At 41.4% G+C, this 20,854-nt stretch overlaps 1 protein-coding gene across 1 annotated transcript in view; it reads left to right on the forward strand.

Annotated features, from left to right (window-relative positions):
• The window catches only part of dgki (diacylglycerol kinase, iota), a 119,716-nt gene that overhangs the window by 38,290 nt on the left and 60,572 nt on the right, over positions 1–20,854 (forward strand). The window contains exon 2 of the mRNA XM_034163178.1: positions 16,588–16,696. Within this exon, the coding sequence (XP_034019069.1) occupies positions 16,588–16,696 (109 nt within the window). The remainder of the gene's footprint in view (positions 1–16,587; positions 16,697–20,854) is intronic.

Here is a 20,854-nt window from a genome sequence, read left to right on the forward strand (position 1 = left end):
TCTTACAAACCCTAGGAACTACAAGTAAGCCTGCAGTCTGAGAGCGAAGCGCTCTATTGGGGTGATATGGTACTATGAGGTCCCTAAGATAAGATGGGACCTGATTATTCAAAACCTTATAAGTAAGAAGAAGAATTTTAAATTCTATTCTAGAATTAACAGGAAGCCAATGAAGAGAGGCCAACACGGGTGAGATATGCTCTCTCCTTCTAGTCCCTGTCAGTACTCTAGCTGCAGCATTTTGAATTAACTGAAGGCTTTTTAGGGAACTTTTAGGACAACCTGATAATAATGAATTACAATAGTCCAGCCTAGAGGAAATAAATGCATGAATTAGTTTTTCAGCATCACTCTGAGACAAGACCTTTCTGATTTTAGAGATATTGCGTAAATGCAAAAAGGCAGTCCTACATATTTAATATGCGCTTTGAATGACATATCCTGATCAAAAATGACTCCAAGATTTCTTACAGTATTACTAGAGGTCAGGGAAATGCCATCCAGAGTAAAGATCTGGTTAGACACCATGTTTCTAAGATTTGTGTCATGATGGGTTGGTTAAGGATACACCTGTGGTTATTGTTAACCACTTACATGACGTATATTACCTTTCTGTTGGCCACATGTCATTTTGATCTTGAATGACCTTGAAAGGTCAAACTCAGAACTGTTTAGCTCAAACCATTTGGAGCCGACATGCAGTAACGATGGAGGCGCGGCTGTGTGCTATTGATTAAAAGTCCAACAGAACCAGATAGTACATGAGTGTATTTGTAAGTTTAATGCTGGTTCAGTTTGTTTTTTGAACTTAGAGGGGCCCACATTAAACTTTGATGTCAATTTACAAAAAAGGAAAATATATATATTTTGCCATCCATTACTTCATCCAGTCAAATGGTTTGTTACTTCTATGATATTTTTATGGCATACAGATCACATTTTCTATTGTTGACTTGGCCCCACCCCAAAGTACACAGTCTCAGGACCCCTGACTAGAAGACACCCACAAACTTTTGTTTTGGTGTTTTGGAACTTGTCATTCATTTTCAGCAAATTTCAGCCACATCTTTGGTAAATACATTATGTCAAGTAAAAGATAAATGTACTAATTTTGATTTCTAGATAAATAGTATTTTGCCAAATTATATGATTTCCCTTCAAATGGAAAGATGAGTTTTATGAGCGAGCAAACATAGCTGATCTCATGCTAACACGCCTAGCCCTGTTAATGCTACTCTGCTACAAGAACTAAGGTTGTCAGCTACAAATATTAAGCATTTTGTTATTCATTTAACATTGATATTTAGAGAAATGCATCATAAATTGTTCTCTGGAGCTGATTAATTTCATAAATTAACTTTTTTTTTTTTTTTACAGGTGGGCTTACATGGTACATCCCATCAAAATGCATGCGAACTACAGTGAGCACATTCAATGACAAAAACTTTATATTTCTGAATGTGTGCACAGTAGTAACTGCTGAAATGTTTGATGCAAACTATATTTACGTTCCATGCATAGTTTTGTGAGCATATGTTACATTTTGAAAGGAAAGCATTGTCTTTTTTAAGCGTTCCTCACGGTGGAACCACTTAAGCCCACCTCATGTATTTCCTCTACTTCAAGTTAAATACATTTTTGTGTTTAATAGTAACAGTTCACTGTGTGACAAGTTTTTATTTTATCAATAAATGATAAAATGGTACCAATTAAGCCCATTCCTGACTTTTGACCTTTTCCCTAAAATTTCTTAATTATGGCTTTTGACTTGTACATCAATTAATTACTAAATATTCAAATGAGAGGTAAATATTGCCCTTTAACAAATTATGTCACTTACAACCCCAATTCCAATGAAGTTGGGACGTTGTGTAAAATGTAAATTAAAAACAGAATACATCCATCCATCCATCTCCTTCTGCTTAGTCCAATTAAGGGTCATGGGGGGCTGGAGCCTATCCCAGCAGTCATAGGGCGTGAGGTGGGGTACACCCAGGACAGGACGCCAGTCTGCCGCAGGGCCACAAACAAACACAGACACACCCACACGCACACCTAAGGACAATTTAAAGATTCCAATCCACCTAACCCACATGTCTTTGGATGTGGGAGGAAACCGGAGCACCCGGAGGAAACCCACACAAACACGGGGAGAACATGCAAACTCCACACAGAAAGGCCACGGGAATTGAACCCACAATCTTCTCACTGTGAGGCAACAGTGCTAACCACTAATCCACTGTGCCGCCAAAACAGAATACAATGATTTTCAAATCCTCTTCAACCTATATTCAATTGAATACACCACAAAGACAAGATATTTAATGTTCAAACTGATAAACTTTATTGTTTTTGTGCAAATATTTGCTCATTTTGAAATGGATGCCTGCAACATGTTTCAAAAAAGCTGGGACAGGGCAACAAAAGACTGGCAAGGTTGATGAATGCTCAAAGAAGACCTGTTTGGAAACAGGTGAGTGTCATGATTGGGTATAAAAGGAGCATCCCCAAAAGGCTCAGCAGTTCACAAGCAAAGATGGGCTGAGGATCACCACTTTGTGAACAACTGTGTGAAAAAATACTCCAACAGTTTAAGAACAGTGTTTATCAACGTTCAATCGCAAGGAATTTAGGGATTCCATCATCTACAGTCCATAATATAATCAGAAGATTCAGAGAATCTGGAGAACTTTCTACACGTAAGCGGCAAGACTGAAAACCAACATTGAATGCCCGTGACCTTCTGATGAGTCCACATTTCAAATTGTTTTTGGAAATCATGGATGTCGTGTCCTCCGGACAAAAGAGGAAAAAAGACCATCCAGATTGTTACCAGTGCAAAGTTCAAAAGCCAGCATCTGTGATGGTATGGGGGTGTGTTAGTGCCCATGACATGGACAACTTACACATCTGTGATGGCACCATCAATGCTGAAAGGTACATCCAGGTTTTGGAGCAACACATGCTGCCATCCAAGCAACGTCTTTTTCAGGGACGTCCCTACTTATTTCAGCAAGACAATGCCAAGCCACATTCTGCACGTGTTACAACAGCGTGACTTCATAGTAAAAGAGTGCGGGTACTAGACTGGCCTGCCTGCAGTCCAGACCTCTTGCCCATTGAAAATGTGTGGCGCATTATGAAGCGCAAAATACGACAACGGAGACCGCGGACTGTTGGACAACTGAAGTCGTACATCAAGCAAGAATGGGAAAGAATTCCACCTACAAAGCTTCAACAATTAGTGTCCTCATTTCCCAAACGCTTATTGAGTGTTGTTAGAAGGAAAGGTGATGTAACACAGTGGGAAACATACCACTGTCCCAGCTTTTTGAAACCTGTTGCAGGCATCCATTTCAAAATGAGCAAATATTTGCACAAAAACAATCAAGTTTATCAGTTTGAACATTAAATATTTTGTAAAGCAAAAACAAAGAGTTCACCGTGCTTCTGCACAGCACAAACAAATCTGGTGCAACCAGGCAGGACCAATTTGTAAAAAAGAAGAAATGAGAAGAAACTGCTGCACCAGTTATTTCTTCTTTATTAATAAATATCTTGTCTTTGTGGTGTATTCAGTTGAATATAGGTTGAAGAGGATTTGAAAATCATTGCATTCTGTTTTTATTTACATTTTACACAACGTCCCAACTTCATTGGAATTGGGGTTGTAGAAATTATGTCAATATATACAGGAAAAATAGTGAAAGTTATATTTTGGTGGCCTGAAATGGGTACACTTACCCTACATCTACTGAAGACTTCCATCCAAAGAGGAAGAGGTTCAGTTAAGGAGGCGCGTGAGGTTTTGGAATCCAGTGTCTCAGTTCATTGGACACCACTGCTGTGACACACACACACACACACACACACACACACACACACACACACACACACAAAGTATTTTCATTACCAATAATCTTAATCCCACTCATGCTTGTTTGCGTATTTGACCTCCAACATAATGTCATCCAACCTCAGAGTAAATTTTAAATCTTAATCTCACATCTTCAGTCTGTAAATCATAGGAGACCCAGACACATGGACAAACCTACTGTTGCGCAGTACAAAGCTCAGATGTCTGGTGTCGGGTCTCCTCCGCCTGTCACGTCGATGGGCATAATTAAATGAACTGTGTCGTGTGCAGTTTCGGACAAACTGAGTGACGGTTCAGGAGCGGCTGCGATAACAGAATAAGTGAGAGAATGAAAAAATGATAAATGACAGAATGGTTGGACAAGGTCGAAGAAGAAGCTCGGCTAAAAAAGTGAGGTGGTTTCAAAGGCTGCTCAGCTGCAGGTGGGTGAGATCCTGACATCTTCTCCTTTTAAGAAAAAGAAAAAAGTACCCTATTTTTGTATCCGTACAGGGATTATAGCCAGTTTATTCAGCCTTTTTACGCCTGTTGTCGCCCACTCATAATGTCATGCTGAATCTGAACAATCAGCAAAGTGAGGCTTCTTCTGCTTCGGTCTTCTCAGTGCTGACTGGCTGCTCTGTTTTTTCCTGGAACTGTAAGCATCCCATGCAGATGTTTCTACAGGAATAATCCTGAAATTTGAACTGCACTGCATAATGCTGACATGTAAGAGGATCTGATGAAGGTTGAATGATGGCCAGTTAGACCCTGTTCAGATTGGGGTTAGCAATCCAGCTTGAGTAGGAGATGAATCTTGCCCCAGATGGATTGTTAACCCCAGTCTGTACAGGTCTTAGTGGTTTTGTGACCAGAGATGGTCTGAGGAGAATTCTGGTAGCTACATCAAGGCCACTTTTTATTGCACTGAGCACTTGAAATGCTTCAGCATGTGTGTCTCTGCCCCTGACCAAGGCAGCATCTCTATATGTGGACTTGGTCCCCAGGTGTCAGACTGTAGCTGCACACTGCCTATATTACAAATTCAGTCTGTAACTTCACCACTAGGTGACGCTAAAGTCTTCAGACTGTGACTTTAAAGAACGTAGTTTGTGGAGCGTGAGATTGGCCGGAGAATCAGCACAGCAGGGGCGGTGTTGCATTCGCTCTACCGTACTGTTGTGATGAAAAGTGAGCTGAGCCAAAAGGCGAAGCTCTTGATCTACTGGTCAATCTTCGTTCCTACTTTCACCTATGGTCATGAGGGGGAGGTGATGACCCAAAGAACTAGATTGCGGGTACAAGAGGCTGAAATGGGCTTCCTCAGGAGGGTGGCTGGTGTCTCCCTTAGAGATAAGGTGAGATGTTTGGTCATCTGTGGGGAGCTCAGAGTAGAGTCGCTGCTCCTTCACGTTGAAAGGAGCCAGCTGAGGTGGTTCGGGCATCTGGTAAGGATGTCCCCTGGGCACCTCATTAGGGAGGTGTTCCAGGCACATCCATCTAGGAGGAGACCCCGGGGAAGACCCAGGAATAGGTGGAGAGATTATATCTCGCCACTGGCCTGGGAACACCTCGGGATCCCCCAGTCAGAGGTGGTCAGTGTGACCCGAAAAGGAAAGTCTGGGGTCCCCTGCTAGAGCTGTAGACCCCGTGACCCGATCCCAGATAAGCAGTTGAAGATGAGTGAGTGATGAGTTTGTGGAGGAATAGCACTTTGTGAATGCTGCAGAGTTTTTGCACAACAGCATTTGATGCTGCTCACATCATTGTGGCACAATTCCACAAACAGTACATCTTGACAGGTGAATTATTTTGAACAGTGTGACATGCAGCTAATTTGTAAAATTGCTTTAACTGCACAGCGAGCGAGCAGCACTGAGCTGACAGCACATCTCCACTGAATTACAAAGTCCCCTTTGATTTCATCAAAGCAGAAACAGAAATGTGTGTCAGATGTATTTGTCAGATCTTTGGAGAAAAAAACTGCAACATAATGACTGCTGACATAGAAATGAAAAATGTATGTATTGGCATAAAAATAAAAACATTATGTCAGAATTAAAACATATTTTGAGTAATAGCCAACGGGGATTCTCTGCACCAGCCTCTGTTGGTTAGTTAAGACCATGAGTGAAGAATGACAGTTCTTCATGAAAGGCCTGTCCTGGAAGAGACAATGTGGAATTTTAGGATGCAAATCTGGGATACGTTAATATCATCTTTTAAAATTATTTATTTATATTTTATTGTGAGATGGGATGTTTTTCTTTATTTTAGCTGATTTAACAGGAACAGATATACAAAAAGATGATTTTGTGTGTGTGGGAAAAAGAATGTAGATTAGAATGTATAATAAATAAATAAATAACAGATGATTAAAAAAAAGCAGGAAATGGAACCATTTAGAGGCACTTCTTTTTGAGCATTTTCCAAACTATTGTTTAAATGATTGCAGTGATGGCAGGAAGAAAATTAAACTAATTTAGCCTTGTGTGATGATTATCTGTGACAGCAGACACCTTCTTCTGTCACATAACAATAGAGTCTTCCAGTGGTTCTCTTCATGATGACTGTGTTGCAGAATCTTATCATCGTCAGCGTCACATACAGTCAGGGCTGCTTTTTACTTTACACACATACAGTTGTGGCTACCACAGATGAACAAGAGTCCCCCCCAGCCTGTGACGACAGTGAGGCACGTGCCCTGTGAGATGGAGATTTATCTGTCACGTCCACTCTGTGAACACAGGAACTCCAAAACAAATGCTGTCTTCAAACGAGGGAAGACTGGGTGAACTGTGTTACACCACTTCAATACAAAAAGCAAGTCTGTTTAGTTTATGTCAGGTACCATATACCTGTCTGCCACCTACTGGAAATTAGGAGCAGGTGTGGTTAAAGTTACATGCGTAAAGGCTTAGACCAGGGCTGCCCAAATCCGTTCCTGAAGGGCACCTTCCCTGCATGTTTTCATGTCTACCTGCTCTACCCACACCTGATGACTTACAACGCCAATTCCAGTGAAATTGGGACATTGTGTAAAATGTAAATAAAAACAGAATACAATGATTTGCAAATCATCTACAACTATATTCAGTTGAATACACCACAAACTGATAAACTTTATTGTTTTTGTGCAAATATTTGCTCATTTTGAAATGGATGCCTGCAACACCTTTCAAAAAAGTTGGGACGGTGCAACAAAAGACTGGGAAAGTTGATGATTGCTCAAAGGACACCTAATTAAAAATCAACCGTATTACTTTGTCACTGTATATAGGCCTCCTGGCCCATATTATGAATTCTTAGACGAATTTGGTACATTCATGTCTAACTTGTCAACTAGTGCAGATAACGTTCTGATCATTGGTGATTTTAACGTTCATATAAATAAGCCTTCCCTCTGCAAAGATCCCCTCTGCAAATCATTTATTATAAATGATTAATTAAATAAATTAATATGAAATAAATTATTATTAAATAAATTATTTATGGAAATTGTGGATGCATTAGGATTCCGGCAATGCATTTCGGACACGAGGCACATTAGTGGAGATACCCTGGATCTGGTTCTCGCTTGTGGTATTGCTGTCATGAATATTGACATCATGCCTCTTACATCAGTGGTCTCTGATCACTCACTTATTAAGTTTACAGTTTTGCTGCCGTATTTAGTGGAACATCAACCTTATATATCACTACGGCGATGCATCAACTCCTCAACTAGGACTAAACTCGATGCAAGACTGCCTGATGGCTTAGCTTCATATTTGGCAAATACCCAGTCAGTAGACAGTCTTGTGGATAGTTTAAACTCAGTGCTCAAAACTGCACTCGACATGATTTCGCCACCTGTGTTAAAACCACACTCCCCCAAATCACAGTCACCTTGGTTCAATATTATCTGCGTGACGTCAAGCATAAAGCAAGAGGTCTAGAACAGAAATGGTGTCGTTCAAAATTAGAAGTATTTCACCTTGCGTGGCGTGATGCTATCTTAGACTATAAGCATGCATTACTGGCTAGAAAGCGGACCTACTACTGTGATTTGATCAACAAAAACAAGCATAACTCAAAGTTCTTGTTCGACACGGTGGCAACACTTTCGCATGGACAACCACCTGTAGTTCGCTCTCCTTTTACAGCACAAGATTTCCTGGATTACTTTGGGAAGAAAATAGAAGACATCAGGTTAAACATATCCCAGCATGCCTTAATCCAGCTACTACACCCTGCTATTGAGGTGGGCGCCACTACTGAGGTATTACCTAGATTTACAGAATTTGATAGTATCTCACTAGGCATGCTGACAAAACTCGTAATGACAACAAAAAGCACAACCTGTTTATTTGATCCTATACCAACAAAACTGTTTAAGGACCTGTGGTCCACTCTTGGGCCGACTGTGCTGGAAATTATTAATCTTTCTTTAACTTCTGGATCTGTTCCTAAATGTTTCAAATCTGCAGTGATTAAACCATTACTTAAGAAATCTAATCTTGACCCTAGTGTATTGAAAAACTGTCGGCCGATTTCAAATCTATCATTTTGCTCTAAAATTCTGGAAAAAGTGGTGTCATGGCAGCTCGTGGACTAGCTTACTGAGAATAATCTTTTTGAGCCACTGCAGTCTGCTTTTAGAAAATATCATTCCACAGAGACGGCTCTCACTAAAGTGGTGAATGATCTTTTGTCAGAGTTTGAGTTTTTCTTTGGTTTTGGTTTGTTTATTCTCTTGCTGATGTTTTCTGCTTTGGTCAGTCTGTCTCTGCTTTTCCTATCTTTCTCTTGGTTCTTGGTGATGGGTGTTTCTCTCTCTGTCTCTCTGTCTCTCTCTCTCGCTCTCTGTCTCTGTCTCTGTGTGTGTGTGTGGCCGCACCCTTGTTCTGGTGCTTTCCATGCACACCTGTTGCCTCAACCATGCCAACTGCCTGATGTTTTTTGTTCTGCTGCTTTTTCTGGACTGCTTACTCATCTACCGACCTCTGCTTACCACATCAATAAAGCCTTCTAAAACCCAGAGTTGTTTGTTTGAGCCGTGTATTAGTGACCTGCAATTCCTGACCATTTTTAAATTTAAATTTATTTTCATTTATATAGCGCCAAATCACAACAGAGTTGCCTCAAGGCGCTTTACACAAGTAAGGTCTAACATTACTAACTCCCAGAGCAGCAGTGGTAAGGAAAAACTCCCTCTGAGGAAGAAACCTCAAGCAGACCAGACTCAAAGGGGTGACCCTCTGATTGAGCCATGATACAGACACAATTTACAAAACAATTCACAAAACAAATATACAAGGACAATCCAGCCGGATATGTATAAAGTCTGCAGGTCACAGAGCTTTCTCTTACTGTGCCCCTGTTCTGTGGAATGATCTCTCTGCGTCAATAAAACAGTCAGATTCTGTGGAGACTTTCAAGTCCAGACTTAAGACGCACTAGTTTTCACTTTTGTATGGCTAGCATACTGACATAGTATAGTTCTACACTTTTTACTCTTTTAAATTCATTTTATTAGTAAACAGCTGGGGGCACGGCCTCAACTTTACCTAAATTATTTTAGTGAAGCTTAGGGCTTGTGGCTGGTGATCACCTTAGTATTTCTTCTGTTTTTCTTGTTGTTTAATGACAAATTATACAGTATTTCTTGTCTTTCTGGTGCCTGATTCTGTTTTTTTTTTTTTCTCTCTGTTGGAGGTGCGGCTCCATCCAGAGATGGGTGTGGTGTCTGTTTCTGTAACCCTCTTGTCCTGTGCACTGGCAACATTTCCTGTATATTTGTTTTGTAATTTGTGTCTGTATCATGGCCCAAGCAGAGGGTCACAGTTTGTACTGTGGTGACATCGAGCCCTTCGATGATGATTGAGGATCAGTGTTTAGATTGTATTTGCATCAGCCGTGCATGTGGTCTGTGACATGGAGGCATGTGCACACCTGCCCCCATCTGTACGTGCACATATTCATCCCACACGATGGGCTGTGGGTAAGTAATCGCTTTTGCATGGTAAAGTTGCTGCATCACATACAATTCTCTACCAGTATAATTACTGGATGAGCGGGTGATGCTCCTGCTGTGCTGTTGTCATAGCAACACTGTCAACCCACCTCTAGTGGAGGAGGAGAAGGAGGAAAATAAAACGGGAGGCAAGGTGGATGAAAGCAGAGGATGAGAGGCGAGTAAGGGAGGAGTGGAGGAAAGGGATGAGTATAAGAGTTTTGAAGGAGTGAGGTGAGGAGAAAAAGTGGAGGTGTTACGGACAAGAAGACAAAACAGGAGAGTGAACGGAGGAGAAGAAGAACATGGGTGGCTGGAAGAGAGTGTCTGATTTATACATGGACATGGTGAAGTGAAAAGGGACAAATGGAAAATGACAGCAGAATGAAGAGAGAGCGAGAGTAGGTGGTGTTAGAACTCTGGAGGAAAAGGCAGCCTGCAGTGACATCAGCAGCTGGGTTCATCTTCACCATTGGCAGCTGTTTTCCATCTTCTGCCTCGTCCTCGTCGGAGACAGGCTTGAGACGAACCACATGCACCCCAAAAATTAGGCATTATCAAAAACCATGTTTTGTTTTGGTTTATGCCAAATGTACACAGCAAAATGAAAACCGAGATGATGAAGTCATCACTGTAGATTATCCAAGTACACGTTTGTTTTCTTTGGTGGATCCACCTGAATCTGCTGATTGCAGCAAATCATAGGGAAATTCATTGTAAGTTGCTTTGAAATATCCAAGCCAAAGTGCTTCTGAACCCATAATGTGTGATTGTGTTCAGTATTCAAATACATATATTATTAGGGAAAGTCAAATCAAACACCTCCAGTAGTTTTTGTTCTATTTGGACCAAATTTGCTGATTTATTTTGAGAAAAAATTGTTAAGGTCACAGGCCAAGGGGGAGGCCGGGGGGTTTGAGGGTTTTGCGTAGGACTGCACTCTTCTGGAGAGAGACCTCTGATGGCCCATTCCATGTTACGTGTGTTACATTTTACTCACTTTTTCAACTTTGGCTCTCTGTAGCTATATTACTGTCATGTTAATTTGCAAACTTTTCTTACTGATATGTTATTACATGAGTACTGAATATTTAGCATGTGAAAAAAGTTCTAGTCTTGAGCATTTTTGTTGTTGCTGTTGTCCAGGCATGGTTTAAGTAGCGTTATGATTTAAAGAAATTACATTTTCAAAACAGTGAAAGTTCTGTGAAGTGTGCACTGATACTTTCTGGAGTTCTCAATACTTTTACTGTATGAAATCACTACTTTTTAAATTTCAATTTATTTTCATTTATATAGCACCAAAACACAACAAAGTTCCCTCAAGGCGCTTCACACAAGTAAGGTCTAACCTTACTAACCTCCAGAGCAACAGTGGTAAGAAAAAACTCCCTTTGAGGAAGAAACCTCAAGCAGACCAGACTCAAAGGGGCGACCCTCTGCTTGGGCCATGATACAGACATAAATTACAGAACAATTCACTGACAAATATACAAGAAATGCTGTTGGCGCACAGGACAGGAGGGTCTCCAGCACAAATACCACACCCATCTCTGGATGGAGCTGCACCTTAAACAGAGAGAAAAAACAGAATCAGGCATCAGAAAGACAAGAAATACTGTATAATTTGTCAGCATTAAACAACAAGAAAAACAGAAGAAATACTAAGGTGATCGCCAGCCACTAACCCTAAACTTCACTAAAAGACCCAGAATTTAGGCAAAGTTGAGGCCGCGGCACGCTCCGTTTACTAATAAAATGAATTAAAAGAGTAAAAAGCATAGTAACATCCTCTGCCAGTATGCTCGCCATACGAAAGGGAAAATAAGTGCGTCTTAAGTCTGGACTTGAAAGTCTCTACAGAATCTGCCTGTTTTATTGACACAGGAGATCATTCCACAGAACAGGGGCACAATAAGAGAAAGCTCTGTGACCCGCAGACTTTTTATTCATCTTAGGGACACAAAGTAGTCCTGCACCCTGAGAATGTAAAGCCCGGGCCGGTACGTAAGGTTTAATTAGGTCAGCTAGGTAAGGAGGTGCCAGTCCGTGAACAGTTTTATAGGTTAGTAGTAGAACCTTAAAATCTGATCTCACTGGGACAGGAAACCAGTGAAGAGATGCCAAAATGGGTGTAATGTGGTCGAACTTTCTGCTTCTTTTCAGAAGTCTGGCAGCAGCATTTTGAACCAATTGGAGAGCCCTAATGCTGCACTGCAGTAAACCAGAAAATACTACATTGCAGTAGTCCAAACTAGAAGAGATAAGCGCATGAATCAGAGTCTCAGCATCAGCCATAGACAGGACGGGACGAATCTTCTCTATATTTTGCAGGTGGAAGAAAGCAGTCCTCGTAATATTTCTAATGTGGAGATCAAAGGACAATGTAGGATCAAAAATTACCCCAAGGTTCCTCACTTTGTCAGTGTGATGTATGACACACGAGCTGAGGCTGAGCATTAACTGGTCAAATTGATGCCGATGTCTCACTGGACCAAGAACCATCATTTCAGTCTTATCGGAGTTTAAAAGTAGGAAGTTTCTAGACATCCAACTTCTCAATGATGCAAGACAATCTTCTAAGGATTTTATGTGGATGAGATTACCAGCAGTTATCGACGTGTATAACTGAGTATCATCAGCATAGGAGCAAAGGTAATCCCCAAATGCGCAATATGTGCCCAAGGGGTGCTATATAAAGGGAGAAAAGCGGGGGGCCTAAGACGGACCCCTGTGGAACCCCAAATTTCATGTCACTAAGGTTAGAGGTCATGTTACTGTACAAAACACAGTGAGAACGACTGGTCAAGTATGACGTCTACCATGCAAGGGCACTCCCAGTAACCCCAAAATGATTCTCTAGCCTATCAAGTAGAAGCTGAGCTACTATTTGAATGCAGGAGTGGATTTAAGAAAATTTTACTTCAGAGAACTTTATCAGGTAAAGTACAACTTTACGCATGTTACAAAAAAATGTTACGTGTTAAATGTCTGAAATGAGCAAAGTTTCCTTTATTTTCTAGCAATTATTTCACACTTTTAAACATTTGTTTTTGGATTTTAAATGTTCATCCACAATTAACATGCCCTTTTGGTGACTTTTGCACAATTTATTTTCAAATGGCTTTGCACCTGGTTTCCAGTCAACCTGTATATGGCTTCACAGAGATTAATTTGGAAACCATTCTAAATTTTAGTGGAAGACTTGCTGTTGTACAGAATCCTGGCCACGATAGGAAATAAACTATTTTCAGATTTATACAGTAAAACTTGCATATACTGTAATGGATTCAGGTGAACCAGCGAATTTTGTCTGTTATAATCGAAATCCATTATATGTATATAACAGACAAAATCTGTTATATGTATGTAACAGATTAGTTACAGTCAGGAGGTGCCAAATGATCTACAGAGAAGTTGCAAGGAAGTACTTTGTTACTTCTCATGGGAAAGGTGTCGTTGATGGCATCGGTGTAGCAGCCAGACTTCAGACTTCACTTCAGACAACTTTATTGATCCCAAAAAAGAGCATTTCCGTTTACACTCCAATTACCTCAGACAAGATACAGCAATTAATCCACAATTATTACTTGTTTACTGCAATAATGGCACACATCAAAATTAAAGACAACACATATGTATTTGACATTGTTTATGTGCACTGAACTTGAAGTAGTCCGTCATCCGAATTGAGGCAACGTGGTTGAAGGCCGCAGCAGGAGGGGCCCGTGCCGCCCAGCCTGGGGGTTGAAGGCTGCAGCAGTAAAAACCACGCTGCCTTCGAGGTGGCAAGGAGGAAACCAGGGTGGGGGGAGTGGAGAGACACAGGGTGGGGGGATAGAGATGGAGGGAGGGAGACTTGCGTCGTGTGCAGATGAGTTAAATTTCTGTCAATTTCTGTCCGAGCCATGTCAAATATCAGGAGAAATGCGATGAGCACAGGTCCCAATGCCACTAATGTGCAGTCTGCCAAAGCTTTTAGTGATGTAGCCCAGAAATGTATGCCTGAGGTAAAGGTTATGCACATTCCCCAGTCTGAAATATCTGAGTTCGTTGAGAGAGAATCTGTGGTCTGCGACTCTGGATGCCCCTGCTATCAGCAAAGTTCATGCTATTAGGTGTACAAATGTTTCAATATGCAGCTTGTTTCAAATAGACATAGACAATGAGCCACTGGTTTCTGTACTATACCCACAGGCTGCCTCCAAAAATAATAGTTTGAAAGTTGGTGACTGGGTTCATGTAAGGTATGATGGGTGCACCTTCCCTGGTGAGGTGATTCAGATCATAGATGAATACGATGATGACACTAGGGTATTGGTGATGAAACCTGCATGGAAGGGCAAATGGTCTTGGCCAGTGCAAGTAGATGCCATTGATTACAGGCCTGAAAATATGCTGCGTAAGATTAGCCCGCCAGTACCAGTTGGCATAGTTGGTGTTGACAATTATGAGAAGATTTTGTATGAAGTAAATCTAGAAATGAAGCACTGAACATCATTTTTTCACCTGATGAAGGTGTTTTTCTGCTGTAGACATGAACTTCTTTCCTTACTTAGAAAAGATTTGAGAATATTCCAATGTATAGAAAGAATAAAGTGTTTTGGTATGACTTTTATGGGGTGTTACTCTCGCAGCAACTGCATCTAAAACCAGTGGTGGGGCACAGCTAACCAAAAAGTTAGCTTCAATAACCGTTAATCCGCTAACTAAAATGTTAACTTTCATAAAGGTAAACCAATAACCCCCTGAAAAATTTACTTGAAGTTACAGCTAAAAGCTAAACAGATAGCTTTTAGTATTGACTCCGGTACACTGGCAGCTACTGACACATCAATGTGCCAGTGCTTCTGTGTCTCAGATCAGCCTTCTCTCAGCAAAAGAGACCTGGTGACCAGAGAGAAAGGGCAGCAAAAAAAAATAAAAAAAAAATCATTTATTTTCACAGCCAGACTTCCAGACAGAGGTGTCAAATCCAGCTTCAGAAAGTAAAAGTCCAGCCACATATTTGTTCCATCTTCCCAGCTGACTGTAATTGGTTCAGCTCTTCAGGCAGGTGGATGAGCTAATTATTGAGATCACCTGCTTTAGGTGCACAGGTAGAAGCAACACATGGGGGGGGTGTTTACTTTCTGAAGCTGAATTTGACACCTCTGCTTGCAGACATATCACAGGAGTCATGCACAGCAAGACAGTTTTGACTTATGGTTATTAAGTTATTGAAATTAATGTCACCTCTGAAAATATCAGCTATATGTTTTAGTTTTAAAGTAACACACTAATTTTGAAGGTTTTAGTGTTTTACAGATGCACATGCTGAAAAGCATTATGGGAAAATTAACAATGCAATGTGTTGGACTGTCTCTGGGGCACATCTGCACAGTCTGTAACTGGGGTCCTGTTGGCTGTGGTGGACTCCTGCCTCTATGGATCTGGTGCTTTGACCCTTTGGTGTTGTTTCCAGTGCACTTCTGAGCTAGACACAAGCTGCAGGCTGGGCAAATGTGCCCCAGAGACAATCCAGCACATAGCTGCAGAATGCAGACTGGGACAGCGGACACCGAGAGACACAACCAAGTGTCTGGAATTTTTATTTTTTATCTCATTGTGGTGTATGGCTTTGTGTCTTCTTCTGTTCTCTGTGTCTGCGTGACCAAACATCCTCACATTTGTGCCATTGTCACCCACATGATACTATTTTTATCTCGAGAATCTTGAGCGTGTGTGTGTGTGTGTGTGCGTGTTGTTGTTGTTGTTGCATTGTGTCATCAGGTTACAGTGTGTGTAAGTGGAGTCTCCGTTGTTGTGTGACCATTTTAGAGGGCGGCTGAAAGTTTCAACAGGAGGTCACGTGCAGTGTTCCCATCACCCGCCTTCGGGCCTGCGGCGTGCGCACAGATACCGCGTCTGAGATTCAGAAATGCTACTTAATTCTTCCTTGTGTGGTTGTTTGCTCCCACACATCCTGGGCTGCTTTTAAAATCCAAAAACATGTGCTGTGCCTTTGGGAATGAGAAGAATGACGGATTTGTGATTGTCAGCTGTTGAAAGTGTGACAGTTTGTGTGGAATGATGGAAAAACGCTGGTGCAGCTCTTCATCTTTTGAAAAATGCCAACCCTGCTAATCAAGCCGCTATCATTCCAGCTGCTTCAAATCACGATACTTTGTCACTCACATGGCACAAACCCGTGTCTGTGTGTGTGGCAGTGCACGAGGGTTTGGGCTCGTGTGTGTTTGTTTTGACAGTGAAGCTCGTGCCGTCACGTGATTATTCGTGTTGTTGTCTTGTCGGCGCTCTGCCATACCCCTGTGTTCTTCTTCTCTTGCTCTGGATCAATAGCGGCACCGAGTCTTCTTTAAACTGCAGTTCTGGAGGTGCGCCGTGTGTGTTCACAGAAACCATGGCGCCGCTCCCCTGTGAAAGGGAGGGAAAATCAAAAAGAGTGTAAACACATGGCAGGTGGGAGAGGAGGATGAGAGAGAGAGAGAAAGATGACTGCTGGCTCATCCTCAGACAGAGAAGAGTGTTTGTCGTTCTCTCATCACCCCAAAGTGCTGCTGGCAGTCTCTCCTCCAAGCTGTTCCCAGTTCTCCTCCACCAAATATCTGCAGCCGAACCCACGTCTCAGAACATGAATATTTAACGTCTCTGGGCTTTCACATGCTTTCTAGAATATGTGTTGTGGGTTTATTATAATACATTTTTTTTCCTGTTTTTCTTTCTTTCCCCTCAGAAAAGCGATTTCCCGTTCTGGTCTCCAGCACCTCGGTCCGCCCCAGACACCCCTGTTTCCTGCATCAAATGGTCCCAGTAAGGAGCTGTGCACGGCTGTGGACTGGACGGTCAGAATTCAGCAGAAACATTTATGTTTCTCTCATTTTCTTGCTGATTGATTACATCATAATTACTCACCAGAACTAAAAAAATAGATATACCAGTGCTCATGAAAGTCCACTCCACCAACCTGGAACAGTCACATTCAGGTTCCCAAACCTGGTTTGGAATCTTTCAAACACTATAAACAAATGCGTTTGGTTGTCAGAAAGCTGGATCCATGAGAGTGGTTCCACAGCACGTTGTAGAAGTACAAGCCGGTTTACTGCAGCTGGGTTCTGCAGGTACTAACTGGAACTGGGCTTCAGTCAGTGTGTGGCTGTTCATCTGTGGACTCCTTTACAAATCAGAATGAATCTATCCAAAGTAAATTAGAACATGTTTGTGGCAGGTTGACACTTTTCACAAGGAATTGCAACATATTTGAATAGATAAGCAAATCAGATATTCTTTGTTTTTCATTTTGATTTCTGTTATTGCTTCTGTTTATCCTGCAGTTGATTGTTGGGCTCATCCATAAAACAAATACAGTCATGGACTGGGATAAGACTGGCAGTGTTATTAAAATTAAGTTGCACTTAGCAATAAATATCATGTTGATCTGAGCCACGTGTTCCCTCGGCCGCCGCAGGATGGAGCCGCCTTCTGGAATAAACACTGATTTTAATAAAGATGAAATGTAATATTTATTATTTTTTCCATGTGGCTCAGTCCTGCGTGTATGATTTTAGTTACTTACACACACTTCTGTTTGTATTATTGATGTGTCTTTTATTTCAGTTGTATTCTGTATTTGTTCAGACACGTGTCGTTCCTCTTCCTCTACATCTTTACCTCCTGTTTATGTCGACTCAGACGGGCCGGATTTAGAGTTACTTTAAGGTCCAGTGGCATCATTTTGTGGTTGCAACCTAAACATCGATGCAGTGTCTGAGTTTTACACACTCAGCGAGCCACCAGCAGCCGCTGCTAAATTAACTGCAAATTATTATTAATTGCATCGTGTAAGTAGACAAACTGCTGTTTGCCACATGTGAGATTCCTCTTTAGGTCTGTCTGCAGGGACACTTCCACTGCGTCATCACTGGCCTTTAGCTCCCTGCAGGAAACGCACATTAAAAAAAACATCCCAGGTGTGTAATTTAATGCTCATCTGTTTTACAGTGTCATCTTAATCATACCTCCACAGACCTTTGCAGCACTTTTTAAAAATTAGTACAAGGATTAATATTGGGGGAGAAAATCCTGAGAGAGAACTGTGATCTGATTCTGAGCAACAAAACTGTGATTCTCATGCTTTTCAGAATCATGTTGCTCTGCTGTGTAGCGGGTTCTTTTAACGCTGTACCCAGATCTTGTTGAAGTAACAGGCTAGAAAAATGTCTTTATATTTTTAGTACTTTAATATACTTTACATCAAAAGCTGCTCTGAGCAACAGAAGAGCAGCTTACATGGAATCAGAGAAAAGGCAAATAGATGGAGTCCAAAGAGGACACTAAGCAAAGTCCTCCTCACCGAGTTCCAGTGCTTCAACCACAATGCTAAAAAGATGTAAATGCGACACATGCACTGCTTTTACAGAATGCAGGTGGTGCTCTGTGCACAAATGTGGGTTGCTTATAGGCTTCCATTCATGTGGATGCCCACAAATGATGTTGACTGTCATCATCAGTGGGACATGTGACAACTTTGTACACTAAGTGACATCATATCTTACATTTTGTCACGTGCACTCTTAATGTATTTAATCACAGATTGGTGTAAGCACTGGAGAACAGAAACACACAGTTTTTTAAATTCAGTCATTGCAGTTTCTTCTGTACTGCAGAACCAAAGTGGGATCTAAAGGTTGATAATCATGTGTGGGTTGGGGATGAATGGACTAAAGCCCCGGTCACACGACACTAACGAAGGACACTGAAGGCAAAACGAAATGAGAAGTCTGGACCTACGTTGACTTTCGGAGACATCGTTTAACTGTCGTCCAGCTTCATTCCTGCTTTTCAAACTGTTGAAAAATGTGAACAAATCTTGACGACAACCTCAGTTCGTCCGTATTCAGTTTTGCTTTCTGTCTTGACACCTCCTCATCGTTTGCGTAGTTCCCGTACTGTCAGCGTTCCATTTGACTGTCGTCCAAAGTCGTCCAACCTCCCAAGTTTGACGTCTTGCACGAACATTGACGATATCTGAATGGATCAATAACTAAAGATCCGATGAGCAGAATGTGACTCGTCCATGTGTGAGACCAAAAGCAATGTTTTCATACAGAAACAATAGCGGCAAGAACGTTTGATCAATTACTTTAACGATTTACGCACATTCGCATGCCGTTTCTGGCTGCCGTTGCAGCCGTCTGTGGCTGGAGAGGCTGTGCGCCACAAACGGCTGTGCGCACGTTTGCGTGTCGTCTTGCGTGGAATGTGCATGCATGTGTGCACACGTTGTTGTTCTGAAGACAAACCTGTTAAGACAACCAGATCTCGCCCCTGCAGGTGCTGTGGAGAGCGCAGAAATGATCACAGGCCGGTGCTCGGTCTGATACCCGCTTAGTGCAGCCGATAAGAGAATATTTAGAGGGGAGTCCTGCAAATGGTGACAAAAGCATCAAACTTGGCAGAAATACTCTTCAGACAATCTTCTATTGAAAAAAACGATTGGCCACTTGAATTTTCAATCGGTGGTCAGGTAGGGGTCAATTGAATAATTACACAGAGGTCAAAATTAAAAGATGCTCCAATCATATTGAGAAATAGTCCACATTATTTGCCTGATCATAAAGATTCCAAAAAGGTATAGTTTGGACAATCTGTGACTGAATTCTATGGAGTTATGGGATAAAAACAGCAAGAATGGTGACAAAGGTCAGTGTCGGTTTGTACAGGGGTCAAAAGTTAAAGTTGCTCTAATTTTGCGTTACAGGGTAACATATGTCACAAGTCATAGAATCCAATAGATGTTGACCTTGTTTGACCTTTACTTTGGAGACCAAGCATTCAACACTGTCAACACTATTCCATTTATTAATCCTATTAGCTCAACCAATAATTTGGATCACTTTTTACCAAAACTGGAGCAACTTTAACTTTTGACCCCAGTACAAACTGACACTGACCTTTGTCACCATTTTTGCTGTTTTTATCCCATAACTCCATAGAATTCAGTCACAGATTGTCCAAACTATACCTTTTTGGAATCTTTATGATCAGGCAAATAATGTGGAATATTTTTCAATATGATTGGCGCATCTTTTAATTTTGACCTCTGTGTAATTCTTCAGTTGACCTCTACCTGACCACCAATTGAAAAGTCAAGTGGCTAAATGGTTTTTTCAAAAGAGGAGTGTCTAAGGAGTATTTCTGCCAAAATTTGATGCTTTTATCACCATTTGTATGATTGTTTCAGTTATCTGCTGCACCACGCTGTCAAGTCACGGTCATCATGAATGTTTTGATTTTGTTTAAAGCGTCAGGGTCGCCGTTCGCTTTGTTTTTCTTTTGTTAGTTTCAGTTTTGTTTTGTTCTTTTATGCGCTCTGGACTCGCAGGCTTTTCGGTGATGGGAGAAGTGCCAACTCATTCGTCCACTTTTTCTTGACGATTGGTGACTTTGTGACTTTTTTTTCTATCTGGCTGACCTGGTAAGCCCCTATGTACCAGCTCGGGCTCTGTGTTCTCACGGTGCAGGACTTTTATGTGTTCCCAGGGTGAATAAAAAGTCTGCCGGTCACAGAGCTTCCTCCTGCCGTGCCCCAGCTCTGTGGAACGATCTCCCAGCACACATACGACAGTCGGATACCGTGCAGACTTTTAAATCACGTTTAAACGCTCATTTGTTTTCCTTATTTTATCATTAGGGTTATGATGTGTTTTTATTCTTGTATTCTTTTATGGTTTTGTCTTTTTATTGTTTTTAAATTTTTAATTCAGTTTTTTTCTGTTTTTATTATGTTGTGTGACGCGTCTTGAGACGATCTCATTGTGAATTGGCGCTATATGAATTAATACATTTTAAATTTTGAAAATTTGAATTTTCCTTCTTTCAGTGATCGCTGTGTGCCGTGTGACCGGGCCCTAAGAGAAGATGGTGTTTTGGTCTGAGATGTTGGTGCTAGTGCGACATCTGGTGGCGCAAAATCATTTATGGGCAATTCTATGGTAACGGAA

Source organism: Thalassophryne amazonica, chromosome 22, assembly GCF_902500255.1.
Source record: "Thalassophryne amazonica chromosome 22, fThaAma1.1, whole genome shotgun sequence".
Classification (NCBI taxonomy): Eukaryota; Metazoa; Chordata; class Actinopteri; order Batrachoidiformes; family Batrachoididae; genus Thalassophryne; species Thalassophryne amazonica.